We start from the raw sequence: 21,344 nt of genomic DNA, 5'->3' as shown, positions 1-21,344 counted from the left end.
TAAAGAAGTTTTTTATTTTCTTTGGTTTTCTTATTTGCTTAAGCAAAGCATTTTGATTAAACTACTACAGTTGCATAGTTTGATTGTAACTGAATCCGATACTTACATTTCCTTTATGCTTCTCTCCTCTCCTTAAATAAAATACCCAAACAATATTGGAGAGATAGAATGTAAATATGTTTAAATAAAAAAAGTTCAGCACGTTATTATTAGTATTATTAAGACTACAGTAGTAACTTAAAACTGTATTCAATGTAATACAACATGATCAAGGAAATAGAATAACACAGTACAATACTAAGAATTTCCATATATTTTGCAATTCACAAAACATACATAACTTATACAAGGCATTGATTCTCCACAATGACCACTTTGAAGAAACAGGACACAATCTCAGGTTGTTCAGTGCTAAAAAAAATCTACAGCACATTGTCAATACTCTGTTACAGTTTAGCACCTGCTTGGTAGTATTGTCCCACCTTATTTGATTTCAACAAATAGGAGCTCCTATAGAAACTCATTGCAACTCCTGTAGAAATGAAATGTTATTCTATGTGCAAAACGCAATTGTTCCATCTCTGTTCCATCAAGAATTAACCATCCTTATTTTCTTTTTTCGATATTATAAAGGGGCTTTTAATGAAAATTATAGTTGACTTGAAATGCCAGCTGCTTGGAAAAAGGAAGACTGCAACCACAAATACATTTAGAGTTAATTTATTTTCCTCCAGATAAAAATAATTGTTTCTACATTTTAATTATCCTTGTCGAATGGCTTCACTATCATTCTCAAGTTCTACCTTGAAAGTATTTTGATGACTGTTACTGGATAAACAGATTCTTGGAATCATCAACATATCTCTCTGAAAGGATATAGGGAGAGAAGTTTGTTTGCCAGCTCTGTGGATGACAGATACCATCGGTGCATTAAAAGGAAAGTTCTTGGCAAATTATTGCCATTTAGCTCCCCTTTGTCATCTGTAAAAACATAGATTCAAAACAGAATAGTGAATATGATTGGAGAAGAAGCGCCCAAATGTTACATACCTGTACACATATTTCTAAATAAGTTAGAAACAAGGTAAAAATAAAGCTAATGTTAAGCTGGGAAATGAACTTATTAGAAAAGTCAATTCATTTGTCATATTAGAGTAAAAATGTGGGTACACCAGACAGTTTTCTAGGACAGATTTCCCCAATTTGGTGCCCACTAGATGTATTGGACCTCAGCTTCTCTAATCACTCTTTCCAACATATGCTTGGAGGGCATCAGGTTGGGCTAAATTATTTCAGGGAAGTTGTCCTAATGAGGCCATTTTGCCCTCCATCCCATCCTATTTATGTTCCATTTCTTAGGGCTGGCTCATGAACTACATGTATGAATACAGTGAAAATCTCGGCAAAAGAACTTACTTGAAATTATTATTTTTTATCGGAGTGCACTTGGCTGATGACATTGTGGGGACCAACTTAGCCATTCTCTTTTATTATTATAACCTTTTCCCATGACAACCAAAAACCTGACTGATTTTTCATATATCATCGTATTCAACCAGGCACAAACAGCATTTTATTAATCCCTTCCACTAATTTTATTTTTGGTAAGTAGTGCAATGGAATGCTTTAATTTGGCCAGCCTCAACTAGTTCATAATTTCAGCTTATGGGGAAAGTACTAACAACTCGGAATCTAACAACTCGGAATTAAAATCATATTAAGATAAAGTATATTTATGCTAAATGGGTTAGTCCAAATACTATGAATACAAGCCATTATGCAATTCAATGATATGCAACCAGTGGGGTTAATACATAGTATACAGTAAATTAAGAGCAAAGTATTTAGATGAGTTCAAAAAATATATGTAAGATTTGTACCAAACATCTTAATGCAGGTACTTAATAGTTCATCCAGTGTTGCAGCTTTTCCAAGCGTGTTGGACTCCATTATCCTTTGATCCTTGTCAAAAAAATGACCACGCTTTCACCACAGCAACGAAAAGCAGGAAGGCCCCCATTCAATGACTGTCAGTTGCATTCTCTGTGACGCTTCAAAAAACTGTGAAAAAAAGATGAGAAAGGAGATGGCTACATCAGGGTTTATAATTCAGTCCATCTTTGCAGAATGTGTCTAACAGGATTGTCCAGAGGTTTGGATGTGATTCCAAAAAGATGTTGCAGAGCACATGGCAGTTTGAATGTAGTGCCTCTCTCCAATGCCAGGCAGCTGTGTCTTTTCTTGTTGCTATCCCATGATCCCAGGATAAGATGCAGCTGCTTTAAAGAGTAAAAAACAGCGGCTATGTTCATGTTCCTAGCACCTTTTGGGAATTAAATCTGAAATGCTGCATAGTTGCATCGCAGAAGCACTTTATGCACAGCTCTCATAACTGACGAGAGTGAGAATAAGTTGGGCAATAACTGCAAAAGAAGACAGCTCTGCCTTCCTGATGGACTATTTGCAACAACTTTAGGACCATCATTACTCCCAATTGTTATTAAATGTACAATAAATGTTATTTATCTCACTTGTAAGCTGCTTTGCAAAGGTAGTTGTCTGAGAAGCAGGATACAAATAACTGTTATAAATAATAATTGTTCCTTCAGTTTGTTCAGAGAAAGAAACTAGCTGGAAGGCGAGTACTAACAAGACAAAAGACTTATTTCTCCTGCTCATTCTTTAAATTTAAAACACGTGTAGTCCATTTAGTTTGAAAATATCACTGTATTTGTTCATCTGAAATATTTATTTATTTCTATTTATATTCCATTGAAAAAAAAAGTTGGCAAACAGTTTAATCAGTATAAAGTCTCACTTTTAGATGATCTCTGGCGAGAGCAGGATGAGGGGAGTGCATCCAGCCTTGCTCTTCTTGACCTCTTGGCGGCTTTTGATACCATCGACCATGGTATCCTTTTGGGTCAGCTGCAGGAGTTGGGGCTGGGTGGCACAATGTTGCGCTGGTTCAGCTCCTTTCTCCAAGGCCGAACCCAATCGGTGTTGATAGGGAGTGAAAGGTCCAGCCCCCGGCCCCTACTTTGTGGGGTGCCACAGGGGTCAGTACTTTCACCGCTCCTATTTAATATCTACATGAAACCGCTGGGTGAGATCATCCGGCACCATGGGGTGAGGTATCATCAGTACGCGGATGATACCCAACTATACATCTCCATCCCAGGTGCCTTAAGTGATGCTGTGACTGCCCTCTCGTGGTGCCTGGAGGCTGTGGGGGCCTGGATGGGGGACAACAGGCTTCAGCTGAACCCTGGTAAGACGGAGTGGCTGTGGATACGGGGAGCCTCAGGATCTAGGAGCTTGTCATCTTTGGTTCTTGACGGGGTTGCACTACCCCAGACAGACCCGGTGCGTAATCTGGGGGTTCTCCTGGACTCATGACTCCTGCTCGAAGAGCAGGTGGCAGTCGTGGCTAGGAGGGCCTTTGCATGACTTCGTGTTGTGTGGCAGTTACGCCCCTTCCTGGATCAGGAGGGCCTCCGCACAGTCACTCATGCCCTGGTCACCTCTGGGTTGGACTACTGTAATGCGCTCTACATGGGGCTACCCTTGAAGAGTATCCAGAAGCTACAGCTGGTACAGAATGCAGCGGCGCAGACAGTTCTTAATGCCCCTAGGAGGGCACGTATAACACCCCTGTTGCGTGAGCTGCATTGGTTGCCAGTTTGTTTCCGGGTCCAATTCAAGGTGTTGGTCATCACCTTTAAAGCCCTTCATGGCATGGGACCAGGTTATCTGAGGAACCGCCTCACCCCGGTCATTTCAGCCCGCCCCACTTGGTCCAGCAGAAGGGCAGGTTGCAGACCCCACCCATCAAGGAATTTTGATTGGTGGGGTCTAGGCAGAGAGCCTTTTCTGCTGCAGCGCCCGCCCTATGGAACATCTTGCCGCCTGAGGTGCGGTGTGCCCCCTCCCTCACGGCCTTCAGGAAAGAGATCAAATCCTGGCTCTGCCAGAAGGCCTGGGGGCCAGAGGCACCTGTGGAGATGGCTGGTGGGCTGGTGGGGTGAGGGGTTGTCCCCCCCCAGCATCTTACAGGTTTTTTGGGGCCAAATTATAGGAGGTTTTTAGGCCATTTTTAATATATGTTTTTTTAACTATTTATAGATTATGTCCATGTCTGGAGAGTCCTGTGTTTTTTCTTCTTTTTTATTATTGTGAGCCGCCCAGAGTCACCCATTGGGGGAGATGGGCGGCATACAAATTTGAAAATAAAGAAATAATAAAGAAATAAAAAGAAATCAACTGAAGTATTGTAAATAATAACAAACCCAGCAGTAGATGAAATGAAACAACTGGTATGAGTAAGCCATAATGCCACAACTATGGTAGTTGTCAATTCCACTCTTGCTATTAAAATCTCAAAATCTCTTTAGAAAAGGAATTGGTAGGGGCAAGAAACTACTACCAATAAAAGCTGTTACATAACTACTCATCAGAGGAAATCTAAGATAGCCATGTCTATGAAGAATAGAACTATTATACTGATGTAAGTGTATTATTTCTATTCAATACACAAATGATGTGCAAATTTTTAAGTTCTTCAGAATTCTTCATCAGATAAGAAGAAACCAAGCCCCCCCCCCCCGCAAAAAAAGAGGTTATAGTTTAGGAAATAGGTATCAAGCTAGGCTGAGCAACTCTGCTTTATCTAGTGTCTGATCAGCAATATCAATATATGAGAATCATGATTACACAAGCAGTTCTTGGAGGGAAGATTCACCACTGACTTGGTTCTTTCATTGTGGATTGGTCTCATAAAGGCACCAGTATATGATGATGACAACACTATTATTTCCTTGGCAGAATTATGCTTTTTCCATAAGTGAGACTTAAATGTGATGACCCTGTTATATAGATTTGTATTTTGCTGTTATTTGTATTTGTTTAATAATCCAGTTCTGGAGAACTCATGCAGCATATACAGGTCTCTCCTCTTTTTATCCCCATAGCAACAACCTTCCTGTCCAGTGAATTCTGTGATTGAGCAGAGACACAAATGTGGGTCTTCTCACACCAAATTCAACAACAACTATTACAGTATATGTAATAGCCATAGATTACCATCCTCAATCAGGCACCTTTCCAGCCAACATGGCCATGCAGACTGAATTGTAATTCAACACGCTTGAAATTGATTAGATGGGGAAGGCTGCTATTGCAGATAAGATTCATTTGCAATACACATGAATGTCATAGTACAAAATTAGAAATGAATTCATATTAGAATTCAAACAAAGCTCTCTTCAAATCTCATATTTGAAGAGATAAAGGCAACTTCTTCCCTGGACCAACTTTAAACAACTATACTATCTAGATAGGAGTGCCCACTTTTTCTTCTGACAGGGCACTGTCTTTTAAGAGCTGTAGGACCACGGAAGTAGGAACTCACCAAGAAATGTTCCTTGGATAGACATTCTTTAGAACTTCTACATTTCCATAAGCTAGGCCAAAGTTAAAGACACTGTCTCTCAAAAGAAAAGCTGGTAACTTCACAGCCAGTAAAAAAGATTCAGGATGAGTCTGAACAGCTGAACACCAGGATTTTGCAGTTTTTGGGTACATCATGAACTCCCAGATCCTCGTGTATACTGGGACTTTCTTGGAGGCATGACTTGGGCTCAACATCTTTAGTCCAAATACTATGAATACAAGCCACCGTGCAATGCAGTGATATGCAACAACTGGGGTTAATACATAGCATCCAGTAAATTATTTACAGCAAACTATTTAGATGAGTTCAAAAAGTATATGTAAGATTTGTACCAAACATCTTAATGCAGGTACTTAATAGTTCATCCAGTGCTGTAGCTTTTCCAAGCAAGCTGGACTCCATTGTCTTGTTCAGTGCTTTAACTGTAGTTTAGAAAGATTGTGCCCTTTCATTTTTTATTTGACCTCCCTGGTAGTATTTTGTTCTTAGTGTTCTCTTTCCACTAAAATTCACCTGTCTGTTTACAGTAAATACATTATCACCTTCCATCCGAATGGAAAATCCATTAATTTGTCTAGGAACTCCTAAATGCCATTTCACACATTCCTGACCCCTGCTGCTGTCTCTTGTTCGCACACCCTCTCTCTCATGGAATTCCACATCAATTAACTCACAGGGTCACTAAAGGGAGTATATGCTGAAACAACAACAACAAAAAGATTCACTAGCATGAACAGAGAAAATAAGAGGTGACACAGAGACCGATAATTTCTGCTAAAGACAAAAGTCTCCTCTTGAACTTTGAGTTTCAACTCTCATTGGCAAAAGGGAAAGAGATCAACGATTAGGGTACTAGCTTTGAACTAGAAATCAAATAATGCAATTTTTTTTTAGATTTTTTAAATCCCACTTTTATTATTTTTTATGAATAACTCAAGATGGTGAACATACCTAATACTCCTTTCTCCTCCAACTTTCCCCACAACAACAACCCTGTGAGGTGGGTTGGGCTGAGACAGAGTGACTGGTCCAAAGTCACCCAGCTGGCTTTCATGCCTAAGGTGGGACTAGACCTTTCAGACTCCTGTTTTCTAAACTCTGCTCCTTATTTACCTTCCATAATGGTTTAGAAGAGGGCCATCTGTTTGGTACTGAATATTCTTTTCTTCAAACTGCAGAAAAGGTCCTGGGGGAAAGGTTGTAGATGTGGAAGATCTGTTTTGAGCATCTCTTTAGCTAAAAGGATTGCAAAATGCATGACTGCATTTCTGTTCACTTTAAAACTAATCTAATGGTACAAGGAGAGAAGATTAACCCTTTCCATTTCCCCTGTTTTTCTAGTGAAAACTATTCCCTTGAAGTATCTCTGTGTATATATACATTTCCCCTCATCTGGGCAATCAGCACTTTGGAGGGCCAATTTTCATGACAAAACAAGAGGAGGGATTTAAAGCTCTCCTCATCTAGAGAAGGGACAATCCTAATTCAGTATATCCAATTATTAAAAACGGGTGGTGGGGGGGAGAGTTTTAAAACTTACTGGTGGATTGCTGGCTCTAGACATAGAATGGTTGCTGTTTTGCTGCTATTGCAATACAGAAACATTAGCTGCTGAAAAGAAGAAAAATACAGAATAAAAAAAAAGCAATTGTTGAAAGGTTTTGAATTAATGCAGGAAAATGGTGAGAATCTATCACTAATCTCATGCAAAGAAACAGTGTGCAATCAATTCTCCAAAGAGCAGTGGAAACTCGCACTTGCATGAAATCAGTACCAGCAATATAATTCCTCTCACTAACTGGGAGATCTGCATTATGCCCACCATTCTTAGCTGCTATACTTGATAATCATAATTGTGGATTCCCTCAGGTTGCCATAGGTATGGCTTCTGTTGTAAAGTACACAGTGATCGTTCCTGTTCTTCCCCTTACCCAAAGTGGCATTTCATGCTTTACTTCCACTTTTGCATTCCTGAAATAGTAGCCCAATCAAAACTGTCAACCTGGGCAAGACAGGAAATCTTCTGAGCCTCTACAGCAATGTTTCTCAACCTTGGCAACTTTGAGATATGTGGACTTCAATCCCCAGAATTCTCCAACCAGCATGGCTGGCTGGGGAATTCTGGAAGTTGAAGTCCACGTATCTGAAAGTGGCTAAGGTTGAGAAACACTACTCTACAGTTTGCAGCATCATTATGACTATAGAAATCTAAAGGACTTTGCATCTACTGTACTGCAATTCATAAAAAAGGCTAATATTTTAAAGCAAAAATGTAGCCATAGACATACGTTCAAATGCCCCTCCGTGATCATAAAGCATGGAGGAAGGGTATCACAGGTAGGAATTAAATTTGCTGTGTTGACCAGCAATAATCCTGGTGGGGTGGCTTGTTCTCCATGCCCCATTCAACCTGATCATTTCAGCCCCCCTGGTTCTGGCTCCAAGGGGCAGCCTTAGGTTGTTCCATTGAGTTAAAGGAACACCAAGACCCAAAGTCAACCCGGTGAGCATCCTATTTCTCACAGTGACCAATCAGATGCTTCTAGAAGCTGACAACAGTCCCAAAGCCAGTAAGCTTTCCTCCTCCCCCTCATACTTTTAAGTAATTCACGCCTGTAGCAAGACAATTCAACAGAGTCATTATCAACAAGGTAAGCAAATTCTAACAGCCAGTAGCAATTAAGGGGCTCCTCACTTGGTACAAGGTAGTTCTCTCCCAGCAACCCCAGTAGTAATGCAAACAGGAACAATATTTGGGGAGGCCTTGTCCGGCACCATGATACATGATGGCATTTGTCTGCTGCATTTTTATTAACTCAAAGTCAGCAACATATGCTGTAGTCATATAGAAATGCTTTCCCCAGGTACTGAAACTGCTGAGCTGCGTTAAACAAGTGTCTTCTAAACTACGATAGAATAGCCACAGCGATATACGAGGCGCGTGACATTGTGAGCCCCTTCATGACATTTTAAGGAAACAAAGCCATCACACCAGAAGCAGCACTGTGTTTTTGTACCTTGAATTGTTTTGCGGGAAAGAGAACTGTACGAGATGCAGCTTCTCGGCAATAGCAACGCTACAATGAGAGCGGCTGCAGCTGCTTTTTATTCCCTCTTTAAAGACACAAGATCCCGATTGTACCCTGAACAGGGCAAGCCAAGCCAAGCCAAATACCCTTGAAAAGCAATTACTGTAGCTTATCCAGCTTTATTTTTTTCCTTTCACTGAAGCAAAATACAGCGAGGTCGGTGTATCAGTCAAAGGTCTTGAAGAAAAGGTTGTTTGTGGAACTGGATCCATGAGATAGCAAACTAGATTTCAACTTTTACGAGAGCTTTCAAGAAGCTGGAAGAGAAATGAAGTATTCCTGGCTTAAAAAAAAAAAAAATGCAAGCACATTCCCAACCCAAGGACAACAGGGAAAATCACTTACTGTACTCAGTTTTGCAGAGGTATTCAACACAAACATCTCCCTTCTTTGTCCAGCTGCCAAGTGTGAAAGCAAAAATGAGCAGCTGTTTCCTTCAAGCTGGGGCTGTGTCTCTTACTTAACTTAGTCACATGCACCCTTTGATAAATCTCTCGGTTGTGCCAAGAGGTCAGACTCTAACAATCAGACTCTTCTACCCCCATTTAAACAATAAACCACTTTCTTTTCTTAAGGCCAGTCTTAGCAAAACCCATTTGAGCAGAACCTGTGCTACACCCCACAATTATTATTCCAACGCACCCTTTACAAGCCATAAATATAAAATAGATAAGCCTCCTCAAAGGGTAGGACCAACTAGGATGGAAAGTTAAAAAAACACGGCATTGTAGCTTGACCTGCACATTTTATTTTTCCATCTGGTATTACAGTAATCCTGCATCATCAGCTCAGTTGTGGACAGATTTCAGCAGGACCTTACTAATTACATGGTCTCCACCTTTTGGAAAAAAATCTTAATCAGGGCTCTTTTTATGGGCTGTGGGGCCCTTTCCCCTATAATACACTTTTGTTTTGTTTTTCATATATAAAATACAAACATATTTTAAGTCATTTTATCACTAGACTGAATATACTTTTTTTTTTCACCTCCCACGAGTCCCCCAAAGTTTCTCTCCCAGCAAACCACAATTTTGTGCTACCCATCTTTGGTGACATCACTGCCAAGTTTCCTGGAAGGAGATTAAAAAAATCAGTGTAGCCTTGGCTGTAAAAAGTGCCCCCCCCCTCTGAAAAACCACTGCTCAACTCCCTGAGGCATTAGAAGTCAGGCTGTGCAGGCTTTTACATAGCTGTGTACTTGGGCTGCGATTGTAAAAAGAGCATTTTTAATTTTGGGTGGTGTACTTTTAGGTATTCACTGAAATGTTCTTTCATGGAACATACAAATTTTGATATGAACTCTGTACAGGTTGGCTTTCCTCTAATTAAAGTTACTTTTTCCATTATCACTGGCAGTTGTTTTTGCATATATAATTCAGTCAGCTGTCTTACACTTTCGATGCTGTCTTAAAAAAACTGAAGTCTGGGTAATAAGTCAGTTAATTGCACTGATTCTGTTCATAGATTAAGTGGCAGGTGATTAAATATTCATAAATCCAATGAGGGATTAAAAAGTGGGCAACTGAAATCCTTGTTCAAGGTTCCCTATACACACACACACACACACACACACACACAGGTTAGAGAGCCTGTAAGTTTTTTCCTTTTCCTTTTTGAACGTAGGTCTTTCCCTCTTTCTTTGGGAGCATGGTAGTCATTGAAATACCCTAAGAAAGGAGATCAAAATGGAAAAAAGGATGACAGCAATGAGGACCTTTTTGCAACTAAATGCACCTCCAGCTGAAAAACAACTATAATTTCTCAATCAGACTGTATGTGACAACCTACGGGCGCAGGCTCCACCTTTTGTTTTATAGAAGGTGGTGGGGAATCAGCTACAAAGAATGCTAGAAGAAATGGACTATCTGGATCCACTTCAGTCAGGGTTCAGGCCTGGTTGTGGGATGGAAACAATATTGATTGCTCTGGTAGATGCCCATTGCTGGGACCTAGATGAGGGACTGCACCCCTTGTGGTCCTCTTAGACTTCTCAGTGGTATTCAGTACCATCAACCATGATATCTTATTGAACTATCAGCAAACCACTCAAAATTGGTGCACCATTTTGAGTAGTTTTACTCTGACCTGAGTGAGCAGTTCCAATTAGTAGCTATTGGGGGGTGAGGGGAAGAGCAGTTGAGCCCTTCCCAGTATGGGAAGCCACAGGGTTCACTCCTCTTTAATCTGTTATTTAACATTAGTATGAAACTGGTGGGAGAGGTTACACATCAGTTTGGGGTGAGGCACTGTCAGTATCCTCCTGATAGTCAGGTGCCACCAAGCTGGAGATGCTGTGGAAGTCTTGAACTAATACCTGGAGGCTGTTAGGGATTGGACAAGTTGAAAGAAGCTGAGACTTGATCCTACCAAGACAGAATTGCTATTGGTCAGCAAATAACATGGCTGTCTTGTTGTTTTCTTCCCCTTCTCCCCTTCACTTAGGCACACATAGGTGAAATGTTCAGGGCTTTTTTTACTAGCAGTTCATGGAAACACCAACTGTTCTGGTAATAAGCTTTTAACATTTGCTTTGGTAGATAAAGAGATAAAATATTGGAAGCTCCACTCTGGCCCAGCTGTTTATTTGGCCACTCCCCCCCCCCACCTTTCTGCCTCACCACTACAGTCTCCTTGGAGGCCAGCCAAGTCACCTACTCTTACTGCCTCCAAGCCCAATCCCATTCAGAAGAGTAGGGCTACTGTGTCTGAGCTACAAGAATCCAAGGGACACAAGATGATAGCAAAGGGCTTCAGAAACCTGGCCCTTTGCTGCCATCCAATGGTTGATTGGAGTTTTGCAGCCCAGGATGGAGCCCTACATGAGAGAACATAAAAGCAGGGCAAAAGGTGTGTTCTAGAGACTGGAAGTAGATGGAGAGCAAATGTTTAAAAATCTAGGCTGTCCAGCATAATTCTGGACATGTGACCACCTTAAGTGCTTGGGACCACCCTAAGTGTTGTATGATACTCATCATAAACTGGGCTCACTCCATCTATAGTGAAATAATAATAATAAAGGAGCCTGTTGTGAAACTGTCTGGCTTGGAGTCTGTTGAGTCTGCCTAGGGGTAGACAACAAGAAGACACATAGGTTTCCCATGTATTTACCATGTCAGGAATGGATACTCCCCTCAAGGCTAGCTGGACAAGGCTTTTCCAACACACAGGTAAGAAAAATGGAATATTTTAAACCCTTCTTCTGAATTAAATTGTGCAGGAAAGTTAGGAAAAAAAGGGAGTGAAGATTGCAATTGTATCTACAGGTTAGAAAAGCTAAGGAAGCTCAGAGGGCTATAAAAGGGCTGTGTAGGTAGACATTTATTTAATTTCTATACCCTAAGGGCTCTTGTAGATAACAATCTCCCTAACACCTATGCAGATCTAACCATACAGGAACAGAAGTTCTCATGGTGTTTAAAATGTATTGTATTGTGAGTCCTGGAGAAATTCTGTTTTTGAATGGTTTCACTTCCTCACTAGGAGGCATAGCCTTTTCTCACAGTGCTCAGAGAAAAATCTCTGCATTTTGAATTTGGAGCCTTTACAGATCTGGTATTCAGCGAAAAAAATATCTTCAGCATTTTGGTTTCCATTTCCTTTTCCTTTTTGAGAGCTGGTTTATGTATCTGTGGTTTCTCTTGTATATTATTGTTCAAAATGTGTTATTACTTCATTATATTTGTTAGATTTGCTTACTTCCGGATATAAGTATGGAAACACAGATTGCTTTTGTTTAATAAACAAATACCCAAAATAAGTAAGATTGTTTTTCCAATTACTCTGATATGGGAAAATCATGTCCATGTTTTGCATACTATACATGGTACCTATATGACGTTAAACTTTGCAAAGGGAATAAAGTAGATGAGAAGCTGGTTGACATCATAATGTAATATAACCACCACCACCACCACTACCATTGCCTTATGAATCAGTCTTAACTCCTGGTGACAACATGAACAAGTCCCTGCAGTTTTCTTGGCAACATTGTCAGAAGTGGCTTGCCCTTGCCTTCTTCCTAGGGCTGAGAGAGTGACCGGCCCATAGTCATCCAATGGGCTTTGTGCCTAAGGTAGGACCAGGACTCACGGTCTCTCACTTTCTATGCCACTATATGAAATGGACTCTCTCTATAATAATACCATTACATAATTTAACAATTAATTTTTATTGTCAGGGGTCCCCACAAGTACTCCCCAATGTCTTAATCTAGTCTTGCCCTGATCAGGACTGCAGTAGTATTCTATGCTTTGAGTTCATACTTTAAAATCTGGAAAATTTCAGGATACTTCAGAAAGCTTATGTTCAGGCTAACAACAAAAATAATGGAATTTAATACTCTACTAGTAGCCTTCTTCAGAATTAATTGTGCATCTAGCTTTGTTTAATGGACAAACTTCTTCATGAAGAATATCTGTGCTTGATAAATTGCACCCATCCATCTCTCCCCTCAACCTGAACATTTACCATGGTGACTGCTTAGGGCATTTTATTCCCCCTCCAAAAAAGCAAAAGACAGATAGGTGCTGATCGATAGCACCTGGAAATCTGTAGCTGGACAATGCCTTTATCAGGATTGACATGCATGCTACAAAATAGACTACAGACTTCCAAGTTTTCCCTCAGGCCAGAAGATACAAAAATCAGGAGGTAGAGAAAGGAGGAAATGGAGGAGGAGGAGGAGGAGGAAACATTGAAGTGCAAAAATAGGTGTGATTTTTGTAGCTGTAAAGTCTCTATTTAAGCCCAGTTTGGATAATGCTAGACGCTGTAAGAATCAGATTTCACCTGAAATTCATTTTTTCCTCCAAAGGATGCATGACGCAGAAAAGTTTTGTATTTTTAAGGCAAAATGAACATCTATACAAATGCACACACACAAACAAACCCTGCCCTTGGCCATTATTTAGCCTCAGCAAAACTTCAAAAACTGGAAAGTCTCAAGTCTTCTGGTGCAGAATTTTGGTTGCTTCACTGAAGATTCTAAGAACTTTAGCTCTCGGATGGATTGGTGAAAAAGTGTCCTATCCATCTTTTCCCCAAGCTGAGCAGAACTGGAGAGGCAAGACTACAATGTGTGATGAAGGCAGATATGTGCAGTTAAATGTAGACTAGCCATGTATTCTTCTTTACAGAGGGTAGTCCTCTACCTAAAAGACTTTGAAGGGTTATGCAACATTTTACACATTAGGTTCCACCAGAAGGAAGAACAGCAGAGATAAAACAGGGACAAATCAAACATTTCTCTGAATAGTAGACTGAACAGCAGCACATGGGTCCCCTGATCACAGTTTTCATTGCTATAAGTAAGGTGTATTGCATTTCTATTTATAGGCATTACTCCCAAATACAAGGCTACCGGACCTGGGCTACAAAGATAGCAGCAAAGAGTTACCATTTCCTAGTGGTCATCCGAAGGTTTGCAGCCCAGATTACACAGCTCGGATTTAGATACAAAAATGAATACATGCACATATGATGTAAACCTATATAATTTTTGTTTCCCTGTTTTAGACATGATTGCCTTGATTCAAAATATTGACTATGGAGAAAGGCAAAAGAATAATGGAAGAAGTGGAACTCAATAAGATTCAAGAGAGATTTTCTTTGACAATAGAGATTCCAGGCAGAGGGAGGAATCTTTTAGAATAGCTGAGGATTCAGAGTATGGTCAGGGATGTATTTGAGAATAAGCTATAAAAGTTGGGTGGGAGGAAAAAAATACATTTTTGTGATGCAAAAGGGAGTAAGGAATTATTGTAGAATTGGACATTTTATGAACTGAATGGTGAGGCACTGGAATCATTTTGGCTATGGACTTCATGAACAGAAGTCATTATGCTTCTCTCTATTAAAGCCTACCCCATCAGGCCCAAGTGATTGGACCTGCTAGCTGGAGATGATACAAGTTGGAGTCCAGCAAATCTGGAAAGTCCTTGGTCAGAGCAGGCTGATGTATGGGGAGAAGCACCATGTCTTGATGAATGAATACAAGGAACAAATGAAAACTGAAAACCTTCAGGACCTGCTGTTAAATAGCAGGAGAATAACTGGAAGAAACACAGTAAGTTTAGTGCTGAGCAGAGCTAAATTTATCTCAAATATTTCATAATCTCAAGTACATCTGACCTATTTATTTTTCAGTTAAGTCCAGTAGCTGGGGAACTGTTCAGTGCAAGTTCTTAAGTAAATAACAAAGGCAGCTTTAGTTATATATCCTACTAACAGTTACTGAATAAAACATAAAAAGACCCATTGATAGCAGGCTTAAAAGTATTTGCAAGAAATATGAAGGGGAGAGAGGAAAATAGCCAAAGAATTTGTTTATCACATTTGTATCACACCCATCTTCTACCTAAGAGCTCAGGACAGCAAGATAAAGTTATCTTCAATAAAAACATCTTCTGAAGTGTTCTAGGGCAGGAGAAAAAGTGACACAGGCTTTATGAGTAAAATAACAATTTGGTCCTGGGTTTCCTTCTTTCAAAGCCAATGTTTTAACCCCAATTTCCCCATCTATTGCCTTCCAGATATGTTGGATTTCAGCTCCCATCATCCTAGTAGATAGCAGTGCTCATTGGGGTGATAGTAGCTGTTAGTCAACACATCTGGAGAATAATCATGTTGGCTGAGGGTGATGGATATTATAGTCCAACATATCAGAAGGGTGCCAAGGTGGAGAGGGCTCCTCTAGCTAGTATTATGGCAGACTAGCTGGCCAAGTCCAGCCTACATGGCAACAATCAACCATGTAAACTGCAGCATTATCTCTTAGTTCCTCTGCTGTGCAGAAATAGCAACAATTTATAGAAACTCCCATACATACTGGCTGTTTTGAAAGTGCACAGTCAGAAACTCATGTCAAGCCTTGGTCAAGGTTGAAGAGTCCTACAGTGTGTTCTGATCATTCTTCCTTGGGAAGGACATTCCCATCCTTTAATTTCTCACTCAAATATCAAGAATCACTCCCAGCATTTCTTTCAGTTTGACCTTAACTGCGTTAGTTCTTCCATCTGTTCTAACTGAAAAAATGTAACAATATAGAGATGGAATATTTATTTTTAAATTTAATATTTAAATTTAATTCAATATTATTACATGGTTTATTTCAAAATGACATACTATTCCGTAATGTGGCTTAACAATCACCCCAGAGTAGTTTAGCATTAGCACCAGCATTATGTCTGCACCAGGCCACTATGGATTATTCAACAAACTATGGTTTTAAAGCCTAGCTTAATGTGATATAAACTCAGCCACTGTGTGGCAGTTTTCTCCTATAAGTTGGGGTGTTTGTATCCTTAAACACAATATCATAGTGCCAAGAATAGTTGTTATTCATTTGCTAGCATGAAGAATTAAGCATCTGAGTGCTTCCTTCTGCATAAGCCAGAGGAAATGACCCAGTCTCCAAGCACAGAGCAGCAATAGCCAGGGGTGCCATTGTGTCCATATTTACCTGTTTGAACCATCTCTGAAGCTAGACCTTGGAGTGTACCTTCTGAAGGACATCATACGGCCCTTCTGGAGTCACTCATGCTGCAGAGGGCAGCACGACCACATTCAGTAAAGGACTGGCGGGTACGTTGTTTTCTGAATAGAGTCAACAGGATCCTACAGACAAGATTAAAAGCTGTTTTTCTGGCACATTTTCACAGTAATGTCAATCACACTCCTGGGTGCACAAATTATCCCCAAACAGCACAAAGCTTCCTAACAGGAATCTTATTTATCTGTGTTCTTATCACCTCTGATGTTAGTATTGTATAGTCTTCTGTAGTTGCCTGCTTCTTTGAAGATATTTGCTTGGATGGGAGGTCAGCTGATAAAGATTATAGATATGCATTCCTTGTAAGGATATACAGTATCTTTTTCCAAGGAGGAGTTGCAGAGCACAGCAGGAACTGAAAGTAAACACTGGTAAGCTTCCCACAAATGAACCAGGGCCTACTTGAGAGATCTTGACAAAAGCAACCCTGGATTCAGGCTTCATGGACAGGCAAAGTCTTGAAATCTGTCTGAATGTCGATGACACTAAATTGAAAGCCAGAGGAATACTAAATTGTTCACAGCCACACCTTGGGATTAGTTGTTTATTGGGGAATGGTCTGTTTTTCCTAAGCAACGTGATTTGTAATTTATTGTTCTGGCCTGCAAGAGTAATCAGCTGTGGTCTGTCCTGGCAGCGCTAGGTAGAGAGCAAGAGCCCCTAGTATAAAGGCCTTTGTTTGGGAATAGTCAAATGCTAGAACAACTTTTGTAATAAGCTGAAGCTGACCTTGAATGTGCTTTCTTTGAACCCACCATTTGCTGTGACAACTCAGATTCTTTGATCTGTTAGAACCTTGATGACATCTTGCTACACAGACTTGCCATTGAGAGTGGACCTTGGTGATTTGAATTTCAAATCAGACACTGACCATGCTTTTGCCTACTAATTTTATTATATGCATCTAGTGCTAATTTTGTCTCCAGATTATCTGATTGTAGCTCTTGCCCTACTATATGAACGGCGAGACAGGACACAGCATTACAGGGCTAGATCAAGATTTACTGTAAACCTGAATCTTCATGACTTTAGTTGAACACCATATTATGCTGTGTTTGCCTGAGAGCTGACCAAAATTGGTCTTGGGTTCACGCATGGTCTGCTCCATATTTCTTCAGTCATGACTGAGAAAAGTATAGAAGCTTTCGCTCCACTTTTGATTAATTATTGCTTGCCAAGTTGAATGGAAGTGGAATTGTAGTATGTTTGTATGTATGTATTTATTTAATCACATTTGTATAGCTGCCCATCTCACATAGCAACTTAGTAAAGGTATTGAGTTACCTTTATCTATGGTTAGATTCAGGAAGACAGTGTCATAAATGACAGTCTGAGGCTGGCCTGTTGTAAATAAACCACAGCAAAAGTTAGCCACATTTTTTTGGTTCAAATCTTTTTTTTTAAAAAAAGGGAATTTCAAACTCTTTCTGCTGTCCACATTAAAGGAGAAATGGGGAGTAAGTGAATTACCATAGCTTACCAATGTTATTCTAATGGAAAGAAAGGCAACCTGTGGAACACTGTGAAATTTGATGTGAAATTGATCAGGAAACACTTAAAAATTGGAATGTAAGCCCTAAAAGAGTTCAAAGATAGATTTAACGTACTGTACAAAGGAAAAAATGAAATCCTTCCCCTTTTTGTGCAACCCTAAGCCCCTCCTTGGCTAACTTTAAATACATTAATACACATACACACACACACTCGCATATTAATGTGTGTGTGTGTGTGTTTTAAGACTGGATAAGGTGGAATAGAGTAAATGCAATGGGTGGGCAAGTTAGGAGAAAACAAAGAGAAAAAAAATTCCTGTAGGCACACCTGTTTCTGCTCTAAGCGGCCCCCTCACCCCCCAATGTAATGCATCTAGAATATGGTCTGCTGTCTGAATAGAGACAGTAAGTGCTGGCTGTAAGAAATTTAGCAGAATTTTAATTGAGGATGCAACTGGCTGACAGAATGTAATAGAGCCCAGAGTTGCTTTGTGTGATATGGGCGGCTACACAAATGTGACGTACAAATAAATAAAATAAAGAGCTCATCCTCATATCATCTATGCTGCTTCTTCAGTTATGAGATGGATGGCATGGTCAGGGGTTGGTATCTGCCCAGCTTCTATTGCCTACTTCAGCTCTTTACCTCAATTGCCTACTTCAATTGGCTTCCTCCCTCCCTTCCAGTTATTGGTCACTGCCCTCCATAGCCATTTTGGCTTGGGCTGCAGAAGAGACCAAATGCTTGGCTTTTGCAGAAGCATCTGTTAACATAATGCCAGATCAAGTCTTACATGGGCTCCTTATGTATGCAGGCTTAATGGTCTTCTGAAAGCATGCTGGCAAATTTAGTGTTCTTCTTGCTAGATGTGTATTGAAAAGCTGGACTACCACTCTCTTAAGTATTGCCGATGTTACTGATTCTGTCATCAATGAGTGCATGGCAGGTTTTCTGCTGCTTCTGCCAGCAATGTGTTAGGCATGGCCGGACTGGGTCCTGTTTCTATTACTTTGCCTGCTCCAGAGGCTACCCGTGGGTGCTCTTGACCATGGTCACTCAGCACCAGCAATGTCAGTCCTGCGTAGTACCAGTCAAAGGAGGAGCTCACTCATGATGGATCATCTCCTCACCCCATGCTTTTCCTCCAAGCCTGTGACTTGTGAACTGAGCTATTTTTGGACACAACTTTAGCACTCTTTCAGAAGAGTACTTAGATTCACTTCTGCACGTATAATCTCTTGGTCAGACAAATTGAAAGGCAGCTAAACTATATGCACAATTTTGGAAAACTCAGACACTACCAACAATAGAATGGTTGTTAAAACTGATGGATATGGCAGAAAATGATAAACTGACTTGCTTATTAAAAGAAAATTCAAACAACTACTACCTTAAAGAATGGAAACCATTGATGGACTATTTGCAAAATGCAGGTGGGGTGAAGCTTACATGGGGATTTGAAGATTAAATTATAAATGTAATGGGATATGTTTAGACAAAGAATTATTCCTATTTAATGTATTAAAAACTAGCACTTATGATAGCCTTATTATTTCTAAGACCAGAGATAGATTGGAAGTTATCTATTTTTCATATCTTTTTTTCTTTTACTTTATCTCACTTTTTCTTTTCCTTTTCTTTATATTTTGTATTTCAAATTTTCCTTTTCATTTCTAACTTTTAAATATGTATCTTTAAAATCTCAATAAAATATTATAAAAAAAAAGAAAAGAAAGGCAGCTAAACTAGTTGTGGTAACCCACCTACACTTGCCCACCCCTGCCTCATCACACATTAAGGATATCTACCAGTCACTTTTCTTAACTTGTCCTTGCATTAAAACTGTAAGGGCAGCACCACTAGCTGACCACATCCCTGAGGCAGAACAGGGATCAGCAATGAGGGCAGCATAATTTATGCCAGCATACTTTTCTGCCATCTCACAGATTAGAAAGTAGCACTCCAGTGCTGTCCAGCTGCACCCAAAGAAAAAAAGTATACAGTGGGTGTTCTGTTTTCTCAATGTTTAACCTTGATAGGATCTAATTCACTGCTTGGCCTTTGCTTAACCTTGCCTTTCTCAAAGTAATTTTCCATCCCACTCTGCATATCCCCAGACAATCTGAAGTGATGCCCTTTTGAAAGTGTGTGAAGCAGCTTCACTAACCTTTTAACACTTTTAGTTGAGGTCTCTTGTACTAGAATGCCTTAGGAGATTTCTGAGTAAGTTGTTTCCATATCCTTCCCTTGGTTTCACTTGAAAATCATTCTAAAATGCTTTGCCTGGATCCTAAGATATAAGCTTAAGGAAGTTTTCAGAATAAACTTGTAGACTCCCTTCTTTCTACCAAAGCTGCATGTTGAGGTCCCCCAAATGTTTCTCCAGGACAAAATGAAGTGGGGTGAGAGAGGGACCTATTTTAAGTTTAATAAATTTAAATTTAATTCATAAACTTACATTTAATGTATGTTGATGATGGTGTTCAAGCCTAATGTATGGTCATTCTCTTCTCCCCAAAAGCCCGTCTCCCACTTTATTCTTTTTTGTTCAGGAGAGGCTAGGGGTGGGGGGAGAGAGAAGTTGCAAGAGACAATGGGACCAAAAACATTCATTTAGCTGAATTCTTCATTAATTTATCCCAAGAGGTTTGACATTACTCTCAACTTATCCCCTATGAATCCTAAAGCCATAGTACACACTGGTCTTATCTCTGACATGGCTAAGTTGCCTTCTCATTTAACTCAACTAAACTGGAGGTGATTCCACCATGAGGGGATAAATCTGCCCATTCTTTTATGCTGAAATAGTGGGGAAAAAAACCTGCATATTGCTTTTTCAATGTTCACCAGAGACTTGTACATACAAACGTGGCTAGCAATTAAAATACTTCTTTATGCCACTTGTTAAACCACATACACGCACACACATATGCAGAGGCCTTTCCTTTAAACTGCCATTTATACTTTTCCAGGGAAGTTTTCCTAATATTTATAAAAATGCATTGTCACATATTCACTCATCTGTGTGATAAGCTAACACATGCAGCCCAGTTTCTCTTATAAAGCCTCTCTGAGGTAAATGAATTGTGTGACCATCAAAATGACAGCTTCCATTCTAACCAAGAGGGCTAGCGTTGAGGAAAGAGGCAACGGTCTTGAACATGGTCCAAAGCAGGAGTGTCCACAAGAGGAGTCAAAAGGTCGAGATGGTAGGGGTGGCCGTGTGACTGAAGCCTTGCCCTTGTTTAATGTACATCACCTCTGCTCCAGGGGGTCTTCCCTCCTGCACTTACCTCAGTGCAGTGAGGGCTGTGCAAAGGCACCAGATCAGTCTGATTGGAACAGGGCAATGTCTGTGTTGATTAATCTCGTCCACCCTGATAATCTTCCAATGTTGGACTACAATGCCCATGTTACTATCAGTAGTCATGCTGACTAAGGGTGATGGCATTTACAGCCCGACACATCCAAAGGGCACTGAGTTGGGGAAAAGTGGGTTTTTCAAAAAACACACTTGTGCTCTAATCACATCCCCTAAGCTTTTATTCTTTATTTTTAGGATTTTCTCCTAAGTGGGCTCCCAGAAGAAAGTGGCTGCTGGATTTACTGCTATACCTTACTGGTTCTGCTATTGCTGGACAATGAAGATTTCAGCAAATGTATTAATGAAAGCAACTCTGATATCACCAGGCAAGACATTTTAAAAATATCCAAGTGTGATTAAAGAGCCAGCTATAAATAAACCAGCAGCTCTCACGTT

The 21,344-nt window shown here is 40.1% G+C and overlaps 1 protein-coding gene across 4 annotated transcripts in view; it reads right to left on the bottom strand.

Annotated features, from left to right (window-relative positions):
• Window positions 1-21,344, bottom strand: part of RASGRP3 (RAS guanyl releasing protein 3) — a 60,272-nt gene that overhangs the window by 30,563 nt on the left and 8,365 nt on the right. The window contains exons 1-4 of one of the 4 annotated variants that reach the window (XM_088144881.1): window positions 8,887-8,959; window positions 6,993-7,063; window positions 1,881-2,061; window positions 879-981 (exon numbers count right to left, since the gene is read on the bottom strand). In XM_088144881.1, coding sequence (XP_088001007.1) covers window positions 879-981; window positions 1,881-1,950 — 173 coding nt within the window. In that variant the 5' untranslated portion in view covers window positions 1,951-2,061; window positions 6,993-7,063; window positions 8,887-8,959. Of the gene's footprint in view, window positions 1-878; window positions 982-1,880; window positions 2,062-6,992; window positions 7,064-8,886; window positions 9,040-16,000; window positions 16,156-21,344 lie in introns of those variants that run through there. The other 3 variants (XM_088144873.1, XM_007420646.3, XM_025166565.2) reach the window with 3 other exon arrangements.

This window comes from Python bivittatus, unplaced genomic scaffold, assembly GCF_059951505.1.
Source record: "Python bivittatus isolate LINGU-HERP-01145 unplaced genomic scaffold, Pbiv_v1 ctg000020_np1212, whole genome shotgun sequence".
In the NCBI taxonomy this organism is placed as follows: domain Eukaryota; kingdom Metazoa; phylum Chordata; class Lepidosauria; order Squamata; family Pythonidae; genus Python; species Python bivittatus.
This window is presented reverse-complemented; position numbering and strand designations above follow the sequence as displayed.